At 46.0% G+C, this 19547-nt stretch overlaps 1 protein-coding gene across 2 annotated transcripts in view; it reads left to right on the top strand.

Annotated features, from left to right (window-relative positions):
• Positions 1–19547, top strand: part of Dock8 (dedicator of cytokinesis 8) — a 203397-nt gene that overhangs the window by 104087 nt on the left and 79763 nt on the right. For both annotated transcript variants that reach the window (XM_052712081.1, XM_052712082.1), the window contains 6 exons: positions 10347–10464; positions 12062–12132; positions 13089–13227; positions 13875–13976; positions 17208–17303; positions 17797–18031. In XM_052712081.1, coding sequence (XP_052568041.1) covers positions 10347–10464; positions 12062–12132; positions 13089–13227; positions 13875–13976; positions 17208–17303; positions 17797–18031 — 761 coding nt within the window. The remainder of the gene's footprint in view (positions 1–10346; positions 10465–12061; positions 12133–13088; positions 13228–13874; positions 13977–17207; positions 17304–17796; positions 18032–19547) is intronic.

The following is a 19547-nucleotide window of genomic DNA, read 5'->3' as shown; positions in this document are numbered from 1 at the left end:
ATTTAAGCCACTACACAGTCCAAGGAAATGAAATACGTGAAAATGGACACCAAAGAGCATGTCCATTCAAGGATAAATCTTTTGAAACATAATCTCACGTATGTGATATAAGGCTTAACTTATAAATACTTTATAAAGCTGTAACCTACAGAGAATAAATGCATCTGGTGTGCCAAACAATAAATGCTGCCATTGACAAAGCCAGAAATTTAGGTTCAGATGGGTCCCTTTCACCAGCCTGCAGTACATAGGGCCTCACTATGAAGGGAGCTACCACAGATGTCAACCCTCAGCCTTGCCTCCCTCCACCTCCTGGGGAACTCCTTCGTTGGCTATGCCTCAGCAGTGTCTTCCAGCAACTCATTGTGGATTACTAGGGCCCATTCCAGGTGCATCCTGTGTGGATGCTGCCCCCAGCTACCTCTACCATAGTCAGGTTGCTATAAAGAAAGGAGAAGGCCCATCGTAACAGAACTGCTCAGAGGTCCCAAGCATCAGGCATTCATAAAATGAACATTTGCTCAGAGAGTTGAAATCACTTTACCGATTGAGAAGTATCATTCCCAAAAGTGACTGGGTCTTTCACATCACCCTGGTCTTCTGAAACCACATCCAACTTGCTCAGTACTGGCAGGGAGGATGTATTTAGCCCACAGTACCAATGTCCAACTTCTATGGAGGGATTGAACTAGACAGGTGTCCTTTGAGACTGACCCAGGCAAGCAGCTCTGAGAAGTCACCAAGAGAATTACAGCAGTTTCAAAAGTGGGAAACTAAAGTTGACAAAAGAAGATTGTCCAAGTCTGAGCTTGCATTCCTATTTCTCTGCCCACAATTTTTTTTCTTTTATTTAAAGACTCGCTGTTTGCGAGTCTAGAATACATTGGAATCGACCCCTAGCCTATTTTTCCTGATGCCCAACAGCTGGCAATAGAGGTACCAGCTGCCTTGTGGTGGGAGCAGAATAAAAGCAGTGAGTTGGGGCCCAGTCCCAGCAAGGCCTTCAAGGGCATCTTATCCGGGAGCTGCCATGCGGGTGTGTGCAGAGATCACAGGCGAAGCGTTTGTAATGAGCTTGTTAACTCCGTGCCGACCTTTTAACTAGTGATTACATTAAAGAAAGCCACATAAAGTACGTTTTCATCTCTCAGCCCAGCCTCCGAATTCTTGTTTATCTAATTATTGGACTGCTTTGGAGGACGGTGCTTGCTGAGAACAAGGCTATCAGTCAGAACAGTTTCTTTGATGGATAATTAGCTGTTTCCAGGCCTCCTCCTATTCAGCTGAGTGTTCTCAGACCAGAAAGTCTGATCTGGCCTAACAAGGAGTGCCTTGCATGCCCCTGTGAAGTCTTAATGGAACTGTGAGGGTTGCAGCATATTGGAGGAGAGAGAGGCGCAGAATGGATGTCAGGCTGATTCCAAGTGATCGTCCGGGAGCTTGGGTTTAGTCAGTAGGATTCTTAGGAAAGAAATGAGCCCAAAGTACTTGGGAAGGAATTGGGACGTAGGGCATGTCCTTAAATGGGACTTGATTGTTTTCAGTGAAATAGATTCCCAGTTTAAACCCAATTATCATTATTTCTAGAGTGAATCTCCTCGGTGCTGAGTGGGGGTGGGGGAGTGTGGGCATGACACACAGTGTCCAGTCTCACTCTGGAGGGCCCTGCTCAGGAGCTGCCCTTTGTTAAAAAATGGTTTCACCCTCTGTATCTACCCTCAGTTAGGTCCTCCACTATACGGGGTCATCCAAAGGTCTGCCATGACTTAGAGAGGCATGCCTCTTCATCCTCTTGATTTGGGAAGCAGGCTCAGTGTGCACCTTGACTTGCAGTCAGGTGGCGTTTGTCAGAGAACAAGTATTTGGATGCCAAGAGGCTCTAACCCAGCGGCTCACCTCTCACATGAGGACAGCGGTCTTCGTGCTGTGATGCCTCCCACCTGCCCGTGTGCTCACCTCAGCACAATTACAGAGTAATCTTGGTAGTTTATAAAAAACTTGGACCTTGTCTATTTAAATCTCCTTAAAAAGAATGCCTTACAAAGGCACCTTCCATTCTTCACTGTTCCAAGAGTTGTCTGAGTTTTCCTTATGAAGGAATAGGGAACTTCTCCCAAGGTTCCAAATACTAAAGATGCTGAGGACAGAGTGAAAATTCTCCCTGCCACTCCTGACTTCCAGCCACTGAGTTCCCCTCTTTGGAAACAGCTGATTTGTGTATGTGGAACGGCCCGCTTATAAAAGCTTCTGTTCCACAAACTAGTGTCTGCTGTGCCTGCTAAAACCAAGGAGCAGGCTTCTAAATTTATATATTTACCAAAGAAACCATAGTGAACGAAACAGATAGAAAGAGTATGTACCTCAGGCCCATTTTGGACCACTGGAGGCAGCCATTTTCTTATGCTTCCTTGCAGATGTGAGCTGCACGTATATGCATTTTTCCGGTCACACGTTAAAGAGCAGAATCCTCACCCACCCCCCACCCCCACTCCCCCTGAGCAGCCTGGTGTGCGGAGCACTTTTTATGAATGCACAGAATCGCTCTTGATTTTTCAGAGCTGTGCTCAGTCTCATTATGTATGTTCTCTGACTTAGTTAATCTTGTGCTGATGAGCCTTTTGCTCTATGGTTATGTTATAATGGGATAGCTTAACGTTACAACCCTTCATGCATGTCTATTCATTGGACGGTTTCCTGCTTTTCATCCTTTGAAGAAGTGTTTAAAGAGCTCTGCCTTAAGAGAGAAAGCCCAAGTATTTGTTTTACTAGTCTTAGCAAGCAGTGACTAGAACTTCACTAACAACCATTTACCTCGGATGAGCAGCGGGCAAAATCAAGCCATTTGAAATAGCCAAGGAATGGAAACAAAATGATTTCTGGCTCTAGAACCAACTCCAGCTTAGTTGTAAATCAGGCATACAGAGCCCACATCCTGGTATGTTGCTCCCAAACTCAACAATCTTCTCTTTTCTAAGAATGGAAAAAATTCAGGAGAGCCAACGGCCTCCTTACAGTCTTGTATGTTCTTTCTTTCCTAAGCTTTGGTTTTAGTACACCGTCCAGCCACTTGAGGGCGCACTACACTCACTTTTTCATCAGATGCACTATGCTGTGACAGGGACCACACATTTTATCTTTCATAAATGCAAGACCAAGTAAAGGTGAGCACTATCCCAGGGCCCCAAGAGATGGTTGTTATTTATTTATTTATTTATTTGCAAAGGGTTTTATTCTCACCCCCAGCTCTGCCTTCTTCCAGCATTTAACACTTTGCTCCCCGCTTTGGAAAGTATCGTGGGAAGGGGTCAAGGCATGCATCATCCGATGACACACAGAGTGAAGTCTCCCTTGGGTCACGGTGCAAACTTACACTTCTACAAATTCTGCCTGGTATAGGAAACTGGAACGGTGTGAGGGTTATGTGGCCTGTGGAGGAGAGGCAGTGAAGAGTGCGGTGTGAAGAGGTGCTGTGTGCACAGTCATTGTTGGCTCTACAGCTCATGGCTCCCAACATTCTCCTTATTTTATGCTCCTCTGAATCTGCCATGCTTTGGAGTTACTGCTCCCATATGACTGTTTTAACTAAAAGTCTGGCTATTTAATGGTGACAAATGCTGCTTTTAACCCCTATGGGTTCTACTTCTAGACTTCAACAAGAGGCTCACAACTGCACCCTCTTTTCATATAACTTAAGGGCAAGGCTGCCTGGGGTAGAAGGATGGAGAAGTGATTAAATGAAGGTAAATCCAGGCTTGTAGCTCACTGTGGTGACTTGTTTGTCTAGACTAGAGGGAGTACCCTCAAATCCAGGAGGCCCTCTTTCTTTGGTTTCCGTATTTTGTTGGCTTTTGTCATGGTTGTTGTTTCCAGACAGGGTCTCACTAGTATGTTCAGGCTGGCTTCAGACTTCTGGGCTCAAGTGAGCCTCCTGCCTCTGCTTCCCCAGTAAATGGTTTTCGGCAAAGCTAATTCTCCTCTGATGGATTAGCCTTCCGGACTGTTCTCTCTCGCTTCTTTTGCGGATATGGGAGGGGAAGGGACCTTCTGTCTTTAAGTGTTCTCATCCTTAGTTTGAACTTTCCCATCTACTTTCTTGAGGCCCCCAACAGTCAACATTCATCCACTCTCCTCTGGAGAGCAGAGATGACTAACAGCTCTCCGTTAATGGATACCCTGGGGTTTCCAGCCTCAGACAGCCTGCCCTTGGCTCCTCACAGCAGGAATCAGGGCAAAATGTGAGCTGCTGTGTCATGGTTTTCTGAGGGGAAGAGTGGATGGGGGTGGGAGGGGCAGATAAATACCACAGGTGGAAGAACCACATAACCAGAACCACAGGAGGGGAGGCCTGAGTTTTGACAGTGTAGTAAGATAATGTCTTTTTAGTTTTAGTTTTGTTTTATTTTTGGTGCTGGAGATGAAAGCCAGTGCCTGCTGCTGCTAAGCATACACTCTACCACTGAGCTACAATCCCAGCCCCAGTGTAAGAAACCATAGCTAATTGATTAGATGGATCTTTTTTAAGTTAAAAAAAAATCATTTTCCCACTAGCTTAAAATACCAGGGAGATTATAAAACTACAAGAAATGAGCCAATCTTACCTTAGAAATTTTCAAAATATGAGTTCAGATCTATGCAACTATTCATGGAAATATCAATAGCGTGGTTTAATAAGGACAAAATCAGAGGCCCTCTCAACTTAATGACTCATTGAGTTCTAGAGGATCTCCACACTGAGGCTAATAATTATGTTTAGTTGTGAGAAAACCCCAAGGCACATTTCTCATCTTTTCTTCAAACTTTAAAACTAAGCCTGGGCTGAGGAGTGTGAGGGTGTGGTGGAGCTGGAAAGGCAGCTCAGTGATGAGAACACCTGTGTCAAACATGAGGACCTGAATTCAAATCCCAGTACCTGTGCCAATAAGCCAGGCATGCCTGTGTAAACAACTGTAACCCCAGGATGGGGGTGGGGGTCAGGGGAGACACAGGAGGCGCTGTCTCAAAGGAGTAAGGTGGAAAGGACATCCACATTCTCCTCTGACCTCAACATATATGCATACAACACAACACACACACACACACACACACACACACACTAAAACAACAGCAACAAAGTTGAGCTGACAGTTCCTTTTGTATCCTGTGAAAGCAGTCCCCTATCAACTCATCAGATTTCAGTTTTCTGAAGTTCCCGAAATCAGTTCACACATGGGAGATGAATCAGCAACAGTTGCTATAGCTCTTCATCCTCCTCATCCTCTTCCTGTTAATGTGTACTTGTTGTATACTAGTAACCAGTTTCACAATGCCATCTTTTCAAGTGTATCATAATGTAACCATGTTCACTTCCCATTGCCTTTTCCTGATCCTCCCCTTCCCCCTTCCTCTTCCCAAATAGTTTCCCTTCTATTTCTCTCTCTCTCTCTCTCTCTCTCTCTCTCTCTCTCTCTCTCTCTCTCTCTCTGTTCATTCCACAAGAGAACAACATGAAATTTTTATGCTTCTGTGTCTGGCTTACTTCACTTAACAGAAGGAGCTCCAAGTCCACATCATAAGCTCCATGGTGAGTAGCTGTTAGTTGGGAGAGATGTGGAACAGGCTCTGTGATTAGCTATTCTTGCCTGAATTCTGAATCTTCCCCCCACATATCAGGGCCTCCTTTTCATTTTTGTCTCTCTCTAAAATCCTTTATTAGTTTGTACTTGACCTAACATAAAACACTGTAAACAAAAATAAGCACTTGCAGTGACATGAGCCCATGCTCACAGAATGACAGGGCAGCCTACAGTAAGTGCTCTCTGTGTTTGTGCAGTTATGTGTGAGCCTTGTGGTTTGAAAGAGTGTCAGAGGTAGCTTACAGGGATTGCGTCTTAGTTACTGTTCCGGTGCTGTGATGAAACACCATGACCAGATGACTTACAAAAGAAAGCATTCAGTCTGGAGCTGCTTTCAGTTTCCCAGCAGTTCATGGCCATCGTGGCAGAGAACATGCGTGCAGGCAGGCCCGGCACTGGAGCAATAAAACTTCAATCCTGACCCATAGGCAGAAGACAGAGTGAGACCAGGCCTGGCTGGACTTTGGAAACCTCAAAACCTGCCCTTAGTGACACACCTCCTCCACCAAGGCCACATCCCCTAATCCTTCCCAAACGGTCCACCAACTGGGAACCGAACATTCAGATACAGGAGCCTCTGGGGCCATTCTCACTCGAACCACCCCAGGTTGATTGGGGGAAATGAAGAGAAGTCACTCTAAGCCTCGGCAAAGTTGATATGCAATTCTTTTTGAGGTTTTTTGGCAATTTCTCAAACAGTGAGCTACAGATTTGGCTTTGAACTTCCCAGCAATAAAGCCTAAATAAGAGGGGGAAAAAATCCCAGTCAACCATCAGGCTTCCTATGTCTGCGGATTACAAGTAAACCAGTTCTCCTGGGGCAGTGCTTCTCGAAGTTGACTGTGTTGGGCACAGTGCATGTCGGGCTGGCTCCCAGGTGATGCTGGTGTTGATTGCTTCCTGCTACTCTCTGGACCACTGGCAATGACAGAATTGTAGGGCACTTGTAAGTATGTGTTTACAACACATACTTCCACTTAAAATAATACAGAAACATTAGGTTTGTTGGTTTTCTAAGTAATTCCACAACACATAAAATACTGAGGGAGCTCTGAAAGCACGGCCTAAGGGCACCTGCCTGTAATCCTCCTGACACCCAGGAGAGTGACACAGAAAGATTGGAAGTTCAAGGCTGGTGAGGACCACCTAGAACAACTGTCAAAAACCAAACCCAATATTGAGCCTTGAGATTTCCAATTTTAATCTGTTCTTTGTGTATTTAAAAGACAAAAGCATCTATCTGACACTTGTGCACAGTAAATGTGAAATAATGTCAGCTACTCTTATTACATCTAAAATAGATTTTCCTGGAAGTGAAGTATGAATGACAAACTAAAATAACCTCCCCGGCTACGCCTTGCTTAAATAATGTATCTGGATCGCCACTTTCTTTTGAATGCTTGCATAAAAGCCATCAGCTAACCACGATGCTGACGTTAGTAGGCGTTTGGGTATCACTCTGCTGGAACCAGTCTTGCCCTCTGGCTGATGCAGAGCTGAAGGGCACCTGCTTTTCTCTGCAACAGAGCCTCTCTTAGGGACAGCTGCATTTTGACTATAGGAAACAGTTCCTGGAATCTTTGACTCTGTCTCTGCAAAAAAGGGGAGTTTTAACACACAGCTAAAGACAAAGAAATTACTTTGAAATGGCCACAGTGCTGATCTGAGAAAGCAGAGAGCTTTTCTATGTGAGGCTATTCTGGTATCATACCAGCAGGATCCAGTACTAGCCATCTGCTTTAATGCAGGGGTATTATCACTAGTTTGCTATTAAATCAACATGTATGTCTCAGGGTTTGAAAAAAAAAAAAAGCTAATAACAGGAAAAACAATTTCTTCTTTTTTACCTTAAGAAAAGAAATATATTCCCTCTTGGTAGACAGCTGTGGCTTGCAGTTCTGCTGAGATCTTCTAGATCCTAGATGGATATGCTACCATGTTCACAGCAGTGCTGAGGCATCCTTGAACATGTCAGTTGACCTCAACCTTCTTTATTACGTGTCAGGAAAGGAACTTAAGCCCCATCTTGCTCTGTCACAAAAGTAGCATACTTCACCAACAGTCCTGGTCCTCAGAAGACAGCCCATACAATACAAAATCAGCACTTTTTTCTCCTTTTAAAAAAGGAGCATTTAAATACTTTACTGCAGTCTGTGTATGGAAATAACAGAAAGAAAATACAATTGGCACCAATCCCATTTCAAAATCAAACCTACTTTTTTTTTTTTTTCTCATTTCCCGTGGTCTCTCCCAGCTCCTACTTTTTGCAAATACTCAGGTCTTGTCTATTTTCAGCCTGGAACTTGCAGCAAGACCCCTGCCTGCCCCTCCTCCTGCACACTGGGTTTCTAGACTCACCACAGCCTATAGGTTGGTGCATGCATTAGTCCCCTTGAGTCTCTGGAAAGTCTAACTTTCCAGAAACGAAGTCTCTCAAAGCCTTTCAGGTAAAAGAAGGAAAGATGGATTCCAATCTCTGCTCCCTGGCTCCAGCGTTAACCCTTTTCAGGATCTCCTGCCCCTGCTGCTCAGTAACTATTAGCCCTCCGATTGAAGTGGTGGCAGTGCAGATGAGCAAGGATGAGCCACGGGCAGACATGTTTATGCACCCTTACCCATGTATGCGCACACACCTCTTTAGCACTAGCCTAAACTGTCTTCAGTCGTTAATATACCAGTGTCCACTCTTGATGGCGCCTGTGCCTCAACTGTATCAGATTTACTCTGACTGACGAACCAGATTGGCAGGTACCACTGAGACAGCAGAGGGTAGAGAAGATATGGTGATGTTGGGTCCTCTGCCTCTCAGCGGCTGACTCACAGAGTGGACTCACCTCATCTCACAAGGCTGTGATTTTCTCATCTTAGAAAACATTGGCTTGCACTAGATGCCTCCCAACCTGAATTCTAAACCAATCCTTCTGTTGTGCTGTGGTCCGTCATTTACGTTCCTGGGTAGGCTCATTAAATATTCTGGCCCTTGAAATTAAGTTCATATTGTTGCCTTACGTTGCTTTTCACTTGAATGTAAGAAGTATTCAGTGCAGACAGGAATAAGCCAACAAGAGAACAGGATGGAGGGCAGCTTAAAACAAAGGGCAAAAATCCAGGGGTGTTCCAGCTGCCACTGAGTCAGAGTAGTGATACTAGTGTGTGAAGTCAGAGTGGCCTAGAAAGGCTACCACAACTCTTCCAGCTGCACGACTCTCACTCCCAACCTGTCCCCAGTGAGCCCCCAGTTTAGAGAGGCAAGGGTCAACAAACATAGGAATGCTATGTATTTATCCCTGTGACCTTTGAACTTTACACACAAAACAACAACTCCTGTGTTCTTGAGAGTTCCAAATATTGATTTTCCTCTTGAATTACCTGACAGCATTCCTTACTACAAGATATTTGAGTAGAAAATCCTTGGGTTTTGTTTTCGTTTTATTTTGTTTGCTTGTTGTTGTTGAGGCAGAATTGTGCTATGTATCCCTGGCTGGTCTGGATTTCATTCTGTAGATCCAGCTGGTCTTAGACTTGCAATGATTAATGATCGTCTTGCCTGTGCCTCTTAGCACAGGGTTGCAGGTATACGCTCCTCCACCTAGCTCAGAAGAACCTTTGTGCTGTAACTTCTTCCTGGACATGACATCTTCTTCTCTAGCCAGTTATGCTTATTTCTGTGTTTCCCCAAGTGATTTCTTAGAACGTTAAAATTCTGAAGTGTGTGTGTGTGTGTGTGTGTGTGTGTGTGTGTGTGTGTGTGTGTGTGTGTGTCTGAGAAATATATGTGAGAAAGGTCAGCCAAATAGAATGGATTCTGAGGTCTAAACATTGGGGAGGGGAGTAGACTCCTTGTCCTTCTACGGCATTCAGAATGCACATTTGCCTGTTTGTCTTAACTTGCCCCAAGCTTCGCCAGCAATATCGGATCATCCCCACCACCTTCTCATCTCCAGTTGCCTGTTAACACTCCAGAGCACTAGGTTTGGAAGGTGTAGGGCAGACTGGAGAATACAGGCTTGGGAGGCAGCTTTCGACCACCACAAGGCTAATGGACTCAGCCTTAATACTTACAGAAAACTAAGTGAGGTTTGATGATAGTCTGTGAAATGTTTTTGTTCTATTGATGGTTGGTTGCCAATGAAATATATTACACAATAAAACTTTCAAATTTATTCTGAAAGCAAAACTAGCCCATGAAAACTGGGATGGGATCAGCCTAGTTCCCAAATCTGGTCTCTCTACTGCAATGTCTACTTAGCTTAGAAGATTGCCACATTTTGAAGTATTGAGAACTCCTCTCCCATCCTCTTTGTGGAGCAGGACAGGGATCTCTGAACATGGACTTGCCTGTCCCTGATCTATACCATGGCTCCTCTGTCCGTCTGATCTTAAATGACCTCCTTGGGACACTCTGTGTGGTCCATCAGAAGCAGGTCCACTCGGCTGTTCATTTGCCTCCAACTTGACTGTTGGATTCATTTACTCTTTTTTAGTGAGATGTCAGTAATCAACATCTAGAGTCCACTTCTGTTTCTGCTTTGGTCCAGAAGTTGCTTTCTGAGGTGGTGGCAGATCCCTATGATCTTTGTGAGACATCGCCGTGGTTACCATGGCCAGGGTCGCAGGGGCAGGTGATGATGCAGCTCAGCAGCCTTACTTCAGACCTCAGGTTCGGGTGTTGGTCTGTGAGCAGAAGGGGACTCTAGATACTGATTATTGATTATGGGCTTCTCTCTTTTCCAGAAATCTTCTCTATGTCTACCCACAGAGACTGAACTTTGCTAACAAACTAGCATCTGCCCGGAACATTACAATAAAGATCCAGTTTATGTGTGGAGAAGACCCCAGCAACGCTATGCCGGTAAGGAGAGGGTAGTGTTTGCCTCCAGTCAGGCAGGCTGTGCTCTCTTTGTCCATTCACAGGGATGAAATCTTGAGTTCCTCAGTATACAGAGTATGTCCACTACCCACCCAAGGTCTCTTGATCATGCTAGACAAATGCTTTACCAGTGAGCCACATACAGAGTATTTCATTCCAACATAGCCTACTCAACACATGCAGGGACCTTGCTGGCTAGTCCAGTATTGTCCCTGGGATGGTGGTGGGGAAACAGCATCTGTCTTATGTCTCTTTCCCAAATGACGCCATTGTGAGGTGTCACACCTTGGAACTGCAGACCGCTTTAAAGGACTGAAAGATCTGGTGGGGTCTCCCCACATTGCCACGGAGCCATGCTGTTCTAATACGCTACAAGTTAGAGGGTGGCTCAGTGCTCACTATTTGGCTGAATTTCTCCCACATACGCACTTAGGTGAGTGTGAGGCCATTTACAAAGCAATCCGAAGCATAGCCTAGTAATAATAACACCACCTCAACACCATTTCGAAATGGATCTTTATCCTGAGGCAAACTATAAACCAATAATGCAGACTAGAATAGTGTCTGAGAAGCCCCAAATGCCCAAATTTGCTAGTAAATTACATGGTTGGTTAGCTATTAGCAAAAGTAATGGAATGCAGCTAATATTCTGCTGAGATTGTAGCTACTAGTAGATTACTGGTCTAGCATGCATGGGAGTCCTGGGTTTGATCCCCTGCAACATGCGGTTGGTGGGGGCATGCCTGAGCACAGAGTGAAGGGAGGGAGAGGTGCTGACTTCTTGCCTCATCCTCTTCTGGTAGACATAACTTCTTCCTAGTACTTCCTTTCCTCGTATTTCTACTTTCTAGAAGCCACTCCTCTCTCCCACCTGTTCTCGGATGCAAGGTGTCCCCTTGCAACAGTGGCAGGAAAGGTTGAAGAGGGGGGTGTTTAGAAGGGAAGGTCGGTCTGGAGGACTGCCCTCAGCCTCTCTGCCCTAGCCCTGGCAGCTCACCACTGGGGCCTCCAGGTGTGTGTGTGTGGCCAATGTACTCAGCCAAGGGATGGTGGTGGGAAATCTCAGCCAGTTCTCCACTCGCCACACCCTGGGCCTGGTCTCTGGATTGCTGCATCGAGAGCGAAAGGCTCTTTCCTTTACCCAGGAGCAAGGCCACTCGTCAAACCCTGTGCTGTTGGTGCTGCAGCAGACTCCATGAGGTATCTATCTGCACAAGGTGGCCAGGGCAGTGGAGACGGCCATCTCCCACATGGCCAAGGCCATGTCCTTGGAGGGAAGAAGATCCTAGCCTCTCACTAAGGACAAAGGAATGTGAGGTTGTCGTGTTGTGTCTGTGCACTGAAACAGTAACGAGACCTCCGGTTTTCCAGTCTCACACCTGTGCCCTTGGTCACTAGTTAGTCTCTTGAAGCCTCAGTTTACCCCACTTTTAGTCTGTATGATCGCGCTGACCATAGGACTCAGTCTTAACTTATAAACCACAACTCTGTGAGAACACAGTGTCCTGATGATGGGATGGCAGATGATTTGATAGAGTCACAAGTCACCCTTAACTTGGTTCCTTCCATCGATGAACAGGTCATCTTTGGGAAGTCCAGCGGGCCTGAATTTCTGCAGGAAGTGTACACAGCAATTACATACCATAACAAGTGAGTATATTTCACAGTCCTGAACATATGCTACAATCATTTCAATATCTCCCAGGTTTTGGGGGGGGGTTGGTTTTGAACTCCATGAGTGCTTTTCCCAACAGTTTTGCAACCTAGGGACTGAGGGGCAGAGGGAGTTTACACCCGTTCTATAATTCTGTGTTGACAATGCACCATTTTTGTAAGTAACTAAGGCTTTGAGGAGAGAAGCTCTTCAGGAATCGAATATTTTAATTATTTCAAAAATGATGATAGAGAGATTATGTAGTGTTAAATAAAGAAGAGTATTTTCTTACTTGGTTTGAGATCCAAAGAGGGCCAGAAGCAAAGCCCAGCTCTCTTGGGTCATCTTGTCATCGGCCCCTTACCTACTTTAAGCCAACCAAAGGAAAAATGGTATATTCAATTATGTCAGTAAAGTGAGGGATGGGACCCTCTAACCTCACTCACACCTCACAGGTTGAGGAGGGACATCTCTGTGATGTCAGCTAGGGTTTCATCTTGCCTGATAACTAGACTCCCTTAGGGGCTTCATGTAAACACGGGCCAGGCTTGTCACGGGGACTGAATAGGTAATACATGTGAAGCTTAGCACAGTCATTGGCGGGGACAGCCACATGCCAGTCCTGTTCTTGGGGCTGAGATGGGAAAGAGGTCAGAGCAGTACTCTGAACCTCATCCTCTTTCCAGATTGAGTTGTTTTTCCATCGTGCGGGTAAAGTCCTTTCTAGCAAAGTCTTCAGATTCTGAGCGTTTTTATGTGCTGGAATGTTTCTCATAGTGTCATCTTGGCCTCCAGGCCTTATAGCTTAGGAGCAGGATAAAGTAAATGAAAAGCCCCACAGCATGCAGGCGCTGGATAGCTCAGAAGCAAAGGGCGGGCGGTGCTGTGCCTGGGACTCGGGAGTCATTCTTTTGCCGAAAAGTGATCTGTGTCCAATGTGCTTTGGATACAGGTCTCCCGACTTTTATGAAGAAGTGAAAATCAAGCTCCCCGCCAAGCTCACAGTGAATCACCACCTCCTGTTCACCTTCTACCACATCAGCTGTCAGCAGAAGCAGGGAGCCTCCGGAGAAAGTCTGCTGGGGTATTCGGTGAGTTGCTTCCAGCTTGTTCTACACGCCCCCACCACACCCCACCCCCACACCCCCACACCCCCACACAACTGCCGATGGAGCCAAGGTCCCTGCGGAGAGTGCGTCAGTCTGCTCCCTTGCTTGTCTCCTGTCAGGAGCCGTAAAATGTGCTAGTCTGGACTATAGCCCAGAGTAGAAATGGTTTTACTTAGAGAATTGTCTCAAACCATTACCTCAAATGGAAAGCTGGTGGGGGTAATCTTTAACGGATATTCATCTATTTAAGAAAAAAGGCATTGCAATATCTGTTATTTCCAAATTTAAGTGCTTCATGTATATAGCTCTCCAGGGGGAAAAGTTATTTCTTTAAAAAACATGAAAGGTAAACTGGACATTGATATTCGGACAGGAGCCAATACTGGCCATAAAGAAAAAAAAAGAAATGCTGCTGCTTGGGCCCAGAAAGCAGCAAATCATTGACATTACCATCTCAGGGACTCTCAGGGAATTTACAGTGCAAAGGAGTGCATTGAAACTGCTGCAGAAGGCGGCCTGGTCAATATCCAGTCGTCGTTTAGTTTTGTTTGATGACTGTGAGCTAGATAAACCGCCAGGGCTGTGCGCAGCCATAAGAACCACTTTGCTCTTGACATCATCTGTTTCAGTGGCTGCCGATTCTCTTAAACGAACGTCTTCAAACCGGATCCTACTGTCTCCCAGTTGCCTTGGAAAAACTGCCACCCAACTACTCCATACATTCTGCTGAGGTAACCAGCGCTGTCTGGTAGCTGCTTCCTGTCCAGCTGTGGTCTAGGATCACTTTCCCACACCCACGTCCCGTTGCCGAGGATGTGTCTGAGGTCTGAGGTGACTTGCGGGGTTTCTCTAGGGCTGTCATCTCCAAGCACCCTGTGTTTTCTGAGAGCACATTGTTCCAACAGGATGGGAGGAATATTTGGCAGTGAAAGAAACTTTCCTCATGTGGACATCACCACAGCAGAATGTTCTGTAGACACAAGCTGCACCTGGGGCAAGGCTACCTTGAATTGTCTGCAGTCCTCAGTTGTATAGATTAGGAGTCAGGTTGAGCCCACTCGTGATAGACACTGCTCCTATCAAGAATCCTTTCAGAGTGTGTCCAGGCCCGAATCAGCAGTTCCTCTGTGGGCCATTGGTCACAGCCAGGGTGGCTGGACTGTAAAGATGCCAGTTCCAGAGCCTCTGCCCTTCCTGTCTTGGCTGTTCCTCTTGCCCTTGCAGTCTGTGGCAATACCACAGTCTAAAGATACTCCCATGACTCTCAGCCCACTATCACATCTCTCACCCTTTCAGTAGAGGTTTACCTCAGTGAGTATTATTTCTAAGTAAATCGTCTTACTCATCAATATTTTATCATGTATCATGAAAATACAATTCTTTTTCTAGCCATCACAGTATTATTGGTGGACCTTAAAAATTAACATAATCCTGAATAACATCCTTTACCCATTCAGCAGCGACCTTTCCTGTTCCCCACAAGGATCCTATTTTTACACTTGTCTGAATCAGGGTCCAGATGCGGCCTGTGTGACGTTGGTCAGTTCACCTTTCAAGACCGTGTAGCCCGTAGTTCTTCCTTTTATTCTTTGGGGTTTTAAGTTGAAGAAATTTCCAGGAGCTTCCGTTTAGATAGACCCTCCCCAGTCTTCCTTCCCTGCCATTTTCTGTCGCCCCAAGCTGGCTCTTTCCCTGTGTTTTAGACTAAAGCTGTTCTCCTGGACACCCCAGGCTAGCCTGAGGATGGAAATATTCATTCCAGTTCATCTTTATGCCCTCGGTGTACAGTGCCTTGCAGAAACCCTCACAACTGCTTTTCCAGAGCCAAGCAAGGTGGTGCGTTCTGTCCTCCCAGTATGAGTGAGGCAGGAAGATCACCAAAGTCTACAGCCTAGTGAGCCATCATTAAAGGCCAGGAAAAAAACGTTAAGCTCCACATTCTAATTTGGTAGAACTCCTATGGTTGGTTTTTTTTTTTTTTTCAAAAGCATAGATAAAAACCTGAGGTTTTGTTGTTCCTTTGTTGAAATTTTAAAAAATGATTTTTAAGACAGGGTCTTGTATAGCCCAGTCTGTCCTCAAATTCACCAAGTAGCCAAAAATGGCTTTGAACTCCTGATCCTCCTACCTCTGCCTCCCTACAAGCATGTGCCACCACATCCGTCTAAACCTGAGGGGGTTTTTTTGTTTCGTTTTTTTTTCAAGACAGGGTTTCTCTGTGTAGTTTTGGTGCCTGTCCTGGATCTTGCTCTGTAGACCAGGCTGGCCTTGAACTCACAGAAGTCCGCCTGGCTCTGCATCCCAAGTGCTGGGATTAAAGGCATGCGCCCAGCTAAACCTGAATTTTTAAGACAAATCCAAATCCCAAATACCAGTCTTCCATTCTCCAACTGTGTGAATGTGGGCGTATCACTTACCTCCTCTGATTCTCAAAGATGAAGTGAAGTCCATATCTGACTATAGGTGCAGTGGACATTAATTGAAGTGGTGCTTATCAAGAGGTAAATAATGCTAAAGTAAATATCAGTTTCTTTTCCACCCTACAGCCTCACCCTCAGGCCCTCCTTGCCCTTCACTATCAAATACAGCAGTAGCAGCAGGTGGCTAGTGAGATCTTGAGTGGGCTAGTTCTGACTCAGAGCTGTTTGTGTAAAATATGGGCTGGATTTCAAAGTCTTGGTATTGGAAAAAATAGAATAATTATTAATAATTTTTATGACTTCTCTTTGAGGAAAGAGTGGGCCATCCTGTGTTAAGTGCAATAGTCTGCTGAAATTGCTCTCGTGTGTTCTTTAGTGTGACTTCTCAACAATTTAAAATTTTTGAAGCCAATGAGATGGCTTGGTGGATAAGGATACTTGCCACCCACCCTGACGACCTGAGTTTGATCTTGATTCCCAGGACCCACATAGTAGAAGGAGAGAACCAACTCTTTAACATTATTCTCAGTCCTTTATATGTACATACGTGTTCTCTCTCTCTGTCTCTGTCTGTCTCTGTCTCTCTCTCAAGTGAAAAAGTAATATTGATTCCTATTGGGTTTCTATTGAATGCCACTACTTTAGGTTACAAATGCAAACTCGAGTGTCTACAAGAATCCCCCAAGTCACTTACATGAGGCTGCTCCACAGCCTGGAACTGTGCAGGGAGACAAGGCTGCTGTTCTTCCAGCTCTCAAGTTAGAAACTGGTCTGTTATATGAACTGTGCTGACTTTTAAACATTAACAACAAATTCACAGCAATGTCCAATACCCCGTGGGCCAAGTAGAGCTCTGTAAGCTTGGGCTCCAGTTTGTACCTTCCGAGAGTCCCGTGGGTCCCCATCTCCTGCCACCACCCTGCTCCTACCCTTGCAAACATAGCGTGCATCCTATCATTTTGATGAAAGAGGCACAAAACCCAGGCTGGGCCCTCCTTGTTCCAACACTGTCTGATCTCTCTAGAGTCTCGAGAAACAGAATACTAGTGGGAGCTTGAGGCAAAGCGTTCTCTCTGAGGCCTAAGGAAGTGGATGGTGGTAGATGAAATGGAAGAAGCATAATGAACAAGCAGGAGCCAAGCAGTCTTAGAAACACTTTGCTAAAAAGGAAGTTATTTTGGGTGTTCAAATGCATTCCAGTTTCCAGTGTCTGTCCTGACATCCCTGATTAATGGGGAGATCATTTAATTACATTCCTAGCATCAAAGAGCATCAGTGTTGAATAAGAGGTTGGAGAGAGATGACCCGGCTCAGCTCTCCTGGCATCTGAACAAATGCTAAGGCCCAGGGAGTGTGAATGACTTGTCAGTGTGAAAATAACTAGTTTGGTTGTAGAATCGAACTTGAGCGAAAGAACTCTGACTCCTAGCAATGGAAGTTCTCTGTTGGTAGAACCTTGCCATTCACTGACAAGTTGTTTGTTGACAGTTGGAAAGGGGAATCACATTGCTAATCGTTTTTCTTTCTTTCTCTTTAACACAGAAAGTCCCTTTACAGAATCCTCCCATTAAGTGGGCTGAGGGCCATAAGGGGGTATTTAATATTGAAGTGCAAGCTGTTTCTTCTGTTCACACCCAGGTAAGGAATGTCAAGGCCCGCCGCTGGCTTATGCATCTCATTAGCCCCCTTTCTTGGCCTGTGATACCTAGTACACCAACTCTGCCTATGGAATGAAGCCTGGTTTTTTTTTTTTCTTTGATTAATAGTTGCTAAAAGGTCTTATTTTAGCTGGGTGGTGGTGGTGCATGCCTTTAATCCCAGCACTTGGGAGGCAGAGGCAGGTGGATCTCTGTGAGTTTGACGCCAGCCTGGTCCACAGAGTGAGTTCCAGGACAGCCGTGGCTACACAGAGAAACCTTGTCTCAAAAAACTAAACAACAACAACAAAAAAGGTCCCACCCCATTTTGCACAGCACCTTCTACAAAGAAGTCCATTACCTTTGCTGGAAGCATCCGGGACTGAGACTTCTGATCTGAGGCACTGGCTAAGGGGGTGTACCAAATTCCTGGGTGAATGTTGAAAGAATAACACCTCATGAGCATCGCCTTCTGCCTTCTTCCACCTTCCCAGGACAACCACCTGGAGAAGTTCTTCACCCTTTGCCACTCTCTGGAGAGCCAAGTGACCTTCCCTATCCGAGTGCTGGACCAGAAGATCACGGAGAGCTCCCTGGAGCACGAGCTGAAGCTGAGCATCATCTGCCTGAACTCCTCCCGCCTGGAGCCCCTGGTGCTCTTCCTACACCTGGTGCTGGACAAACTCTTCCAGCTTTCTGTGCAGCCCATGGTCATCGCTGGCCAAACAGGTAGAGGGCCGTGGGCTGGGAGGAGGCATGGCTAGACCACACAGCTCTGCCTAGTGAAGCGTGGCTTTCCCCAAACCCACGGATGCTGGGAGCCGTCTTTGCACCTTGGTCGTGAGCTCGAGTCCAGGACTGTTGTGTCAGACTCCGTACGTGTTTAAAAGAGAAAGGAAGAAGGGCTTCGGAGTGATGGCTCAGTGATTAAAAGCATGTGTTGCTCTTGCAAAGGGCCTAGGTTCGGTTCCCAGTACCCACACAGCTCACCACTATCTGTAACTCCCGCTCCAAGGAGTCTGGTGGCTCCTTGACCTCCACAGACACTGCATTCCCATGGTGCACATGCATGCATGCAGGCAAAACACTCACGTACATCAAATAGGATAAAATAAATAAATGTAAAAAATGTCTTTGAAGGAAGAGAAGGGGAGTGGAGGGGTGAGAGAGAGGGAGAGAGGAAGAACATTAAAATGGGTTCTTAGGGCTGTTGAGATGGCTCAGCAAATAAAGGTGCTTGTCCCCAAGCCTGCTTGATGACTTGAATTTGACCCTTGGGATCCGCGTGGTTGAAGGAGAGTGCTGACTCCCATAAGTTGTCTGAACTCCGCATGTGCACCGTGGTGCACGTGCGCGTGAGCACACACACACACACACACATACACACACACACACACACACAAATGTTAAAATGATTTTAAATAGGATCCTTAATATTAAAGCTTTTGGGGGTGGAGCAGTAGTTCAGTTACTTGCCAAGAATACTTGGGGCTCACTGGCCAGCCGTCGTAGCCTACTTGGCAAGTTCAGGCATGTTATCCGAACCACGAGGTGGAGAGTAACTGAGGGAGACATCCAGTGTCAGCATCTGGCCTCTGCATGCACAGGCAGACAGGAACACACGGAACACATATACACATGGCCAGGCATGCTAGCACATGCCTTTAATCCCAGCACTCAGGCAGGCAGATGGGTTCGAGTTCTATGAGTTCGAGCCTAGCCTGGTCTGCAAATCTAGTTCCAGGACAGCCAGGGCTATTACACAGAGAAACCACACCTCAAAAAAAAAAAAAAAAAAAAAACCACAAATAGACACACGAAGATAATGAAGGACTTGGTCTGCAAGCGTCCGTTTGGAACCTGCTTCTGCTCTGGCCAGTACTGCGGGAGGCACAGTGTGGGAAGGAGGAGGCACAAAAATCGTGAGAAGTGCGCTCGGTCTGGGAATGGTTTCCAGCCTTCACGGGGAGGCTAAATTACCAGCAGGCACAGCTTCAGGATGGTACGGTTTGGATTCCTATCACTGGGGGGACATTGCGGGCTTCGTGGGGGAGACTGAGCGGGGAAGAGGTGGTCTGACTTGGTGGCCAGTGTGATTTCGTGGCAGGAGGCAAGGAAGACACTCTAGGTGAGGATGGAAGCGTGATCAGGACCAGGAAGGCGGGGAATCATCTGATGGTTCCTTCACTAGGACTTAGCTGAATTTGAGCGGGAACAGGCACAAAGTTGCCTAAAGCCAAACGAT

The sequence above is a fragment of the Peromyscus californicus genome, unplaced genomic scaffold, assembly GCF_007827085.1.
Source record: "Peromyscus californicus insignis strain IS unplaced genomic scaffold, ASM782708v3 Scaffold_4__1_contigs__length_199733344, whole genome shotgun sequence".
NCBI lineage: Eukaryota > Metazoa > Chordata > Mammalia > Rodentia > Cricetidae > Peromyscus > Peromyscus californicus.
The sequence above is the reverse complement of the archived record's forward strand: the minus strand, read 5'-3'. Positions and strand labels throughout refer to the sequence as shown.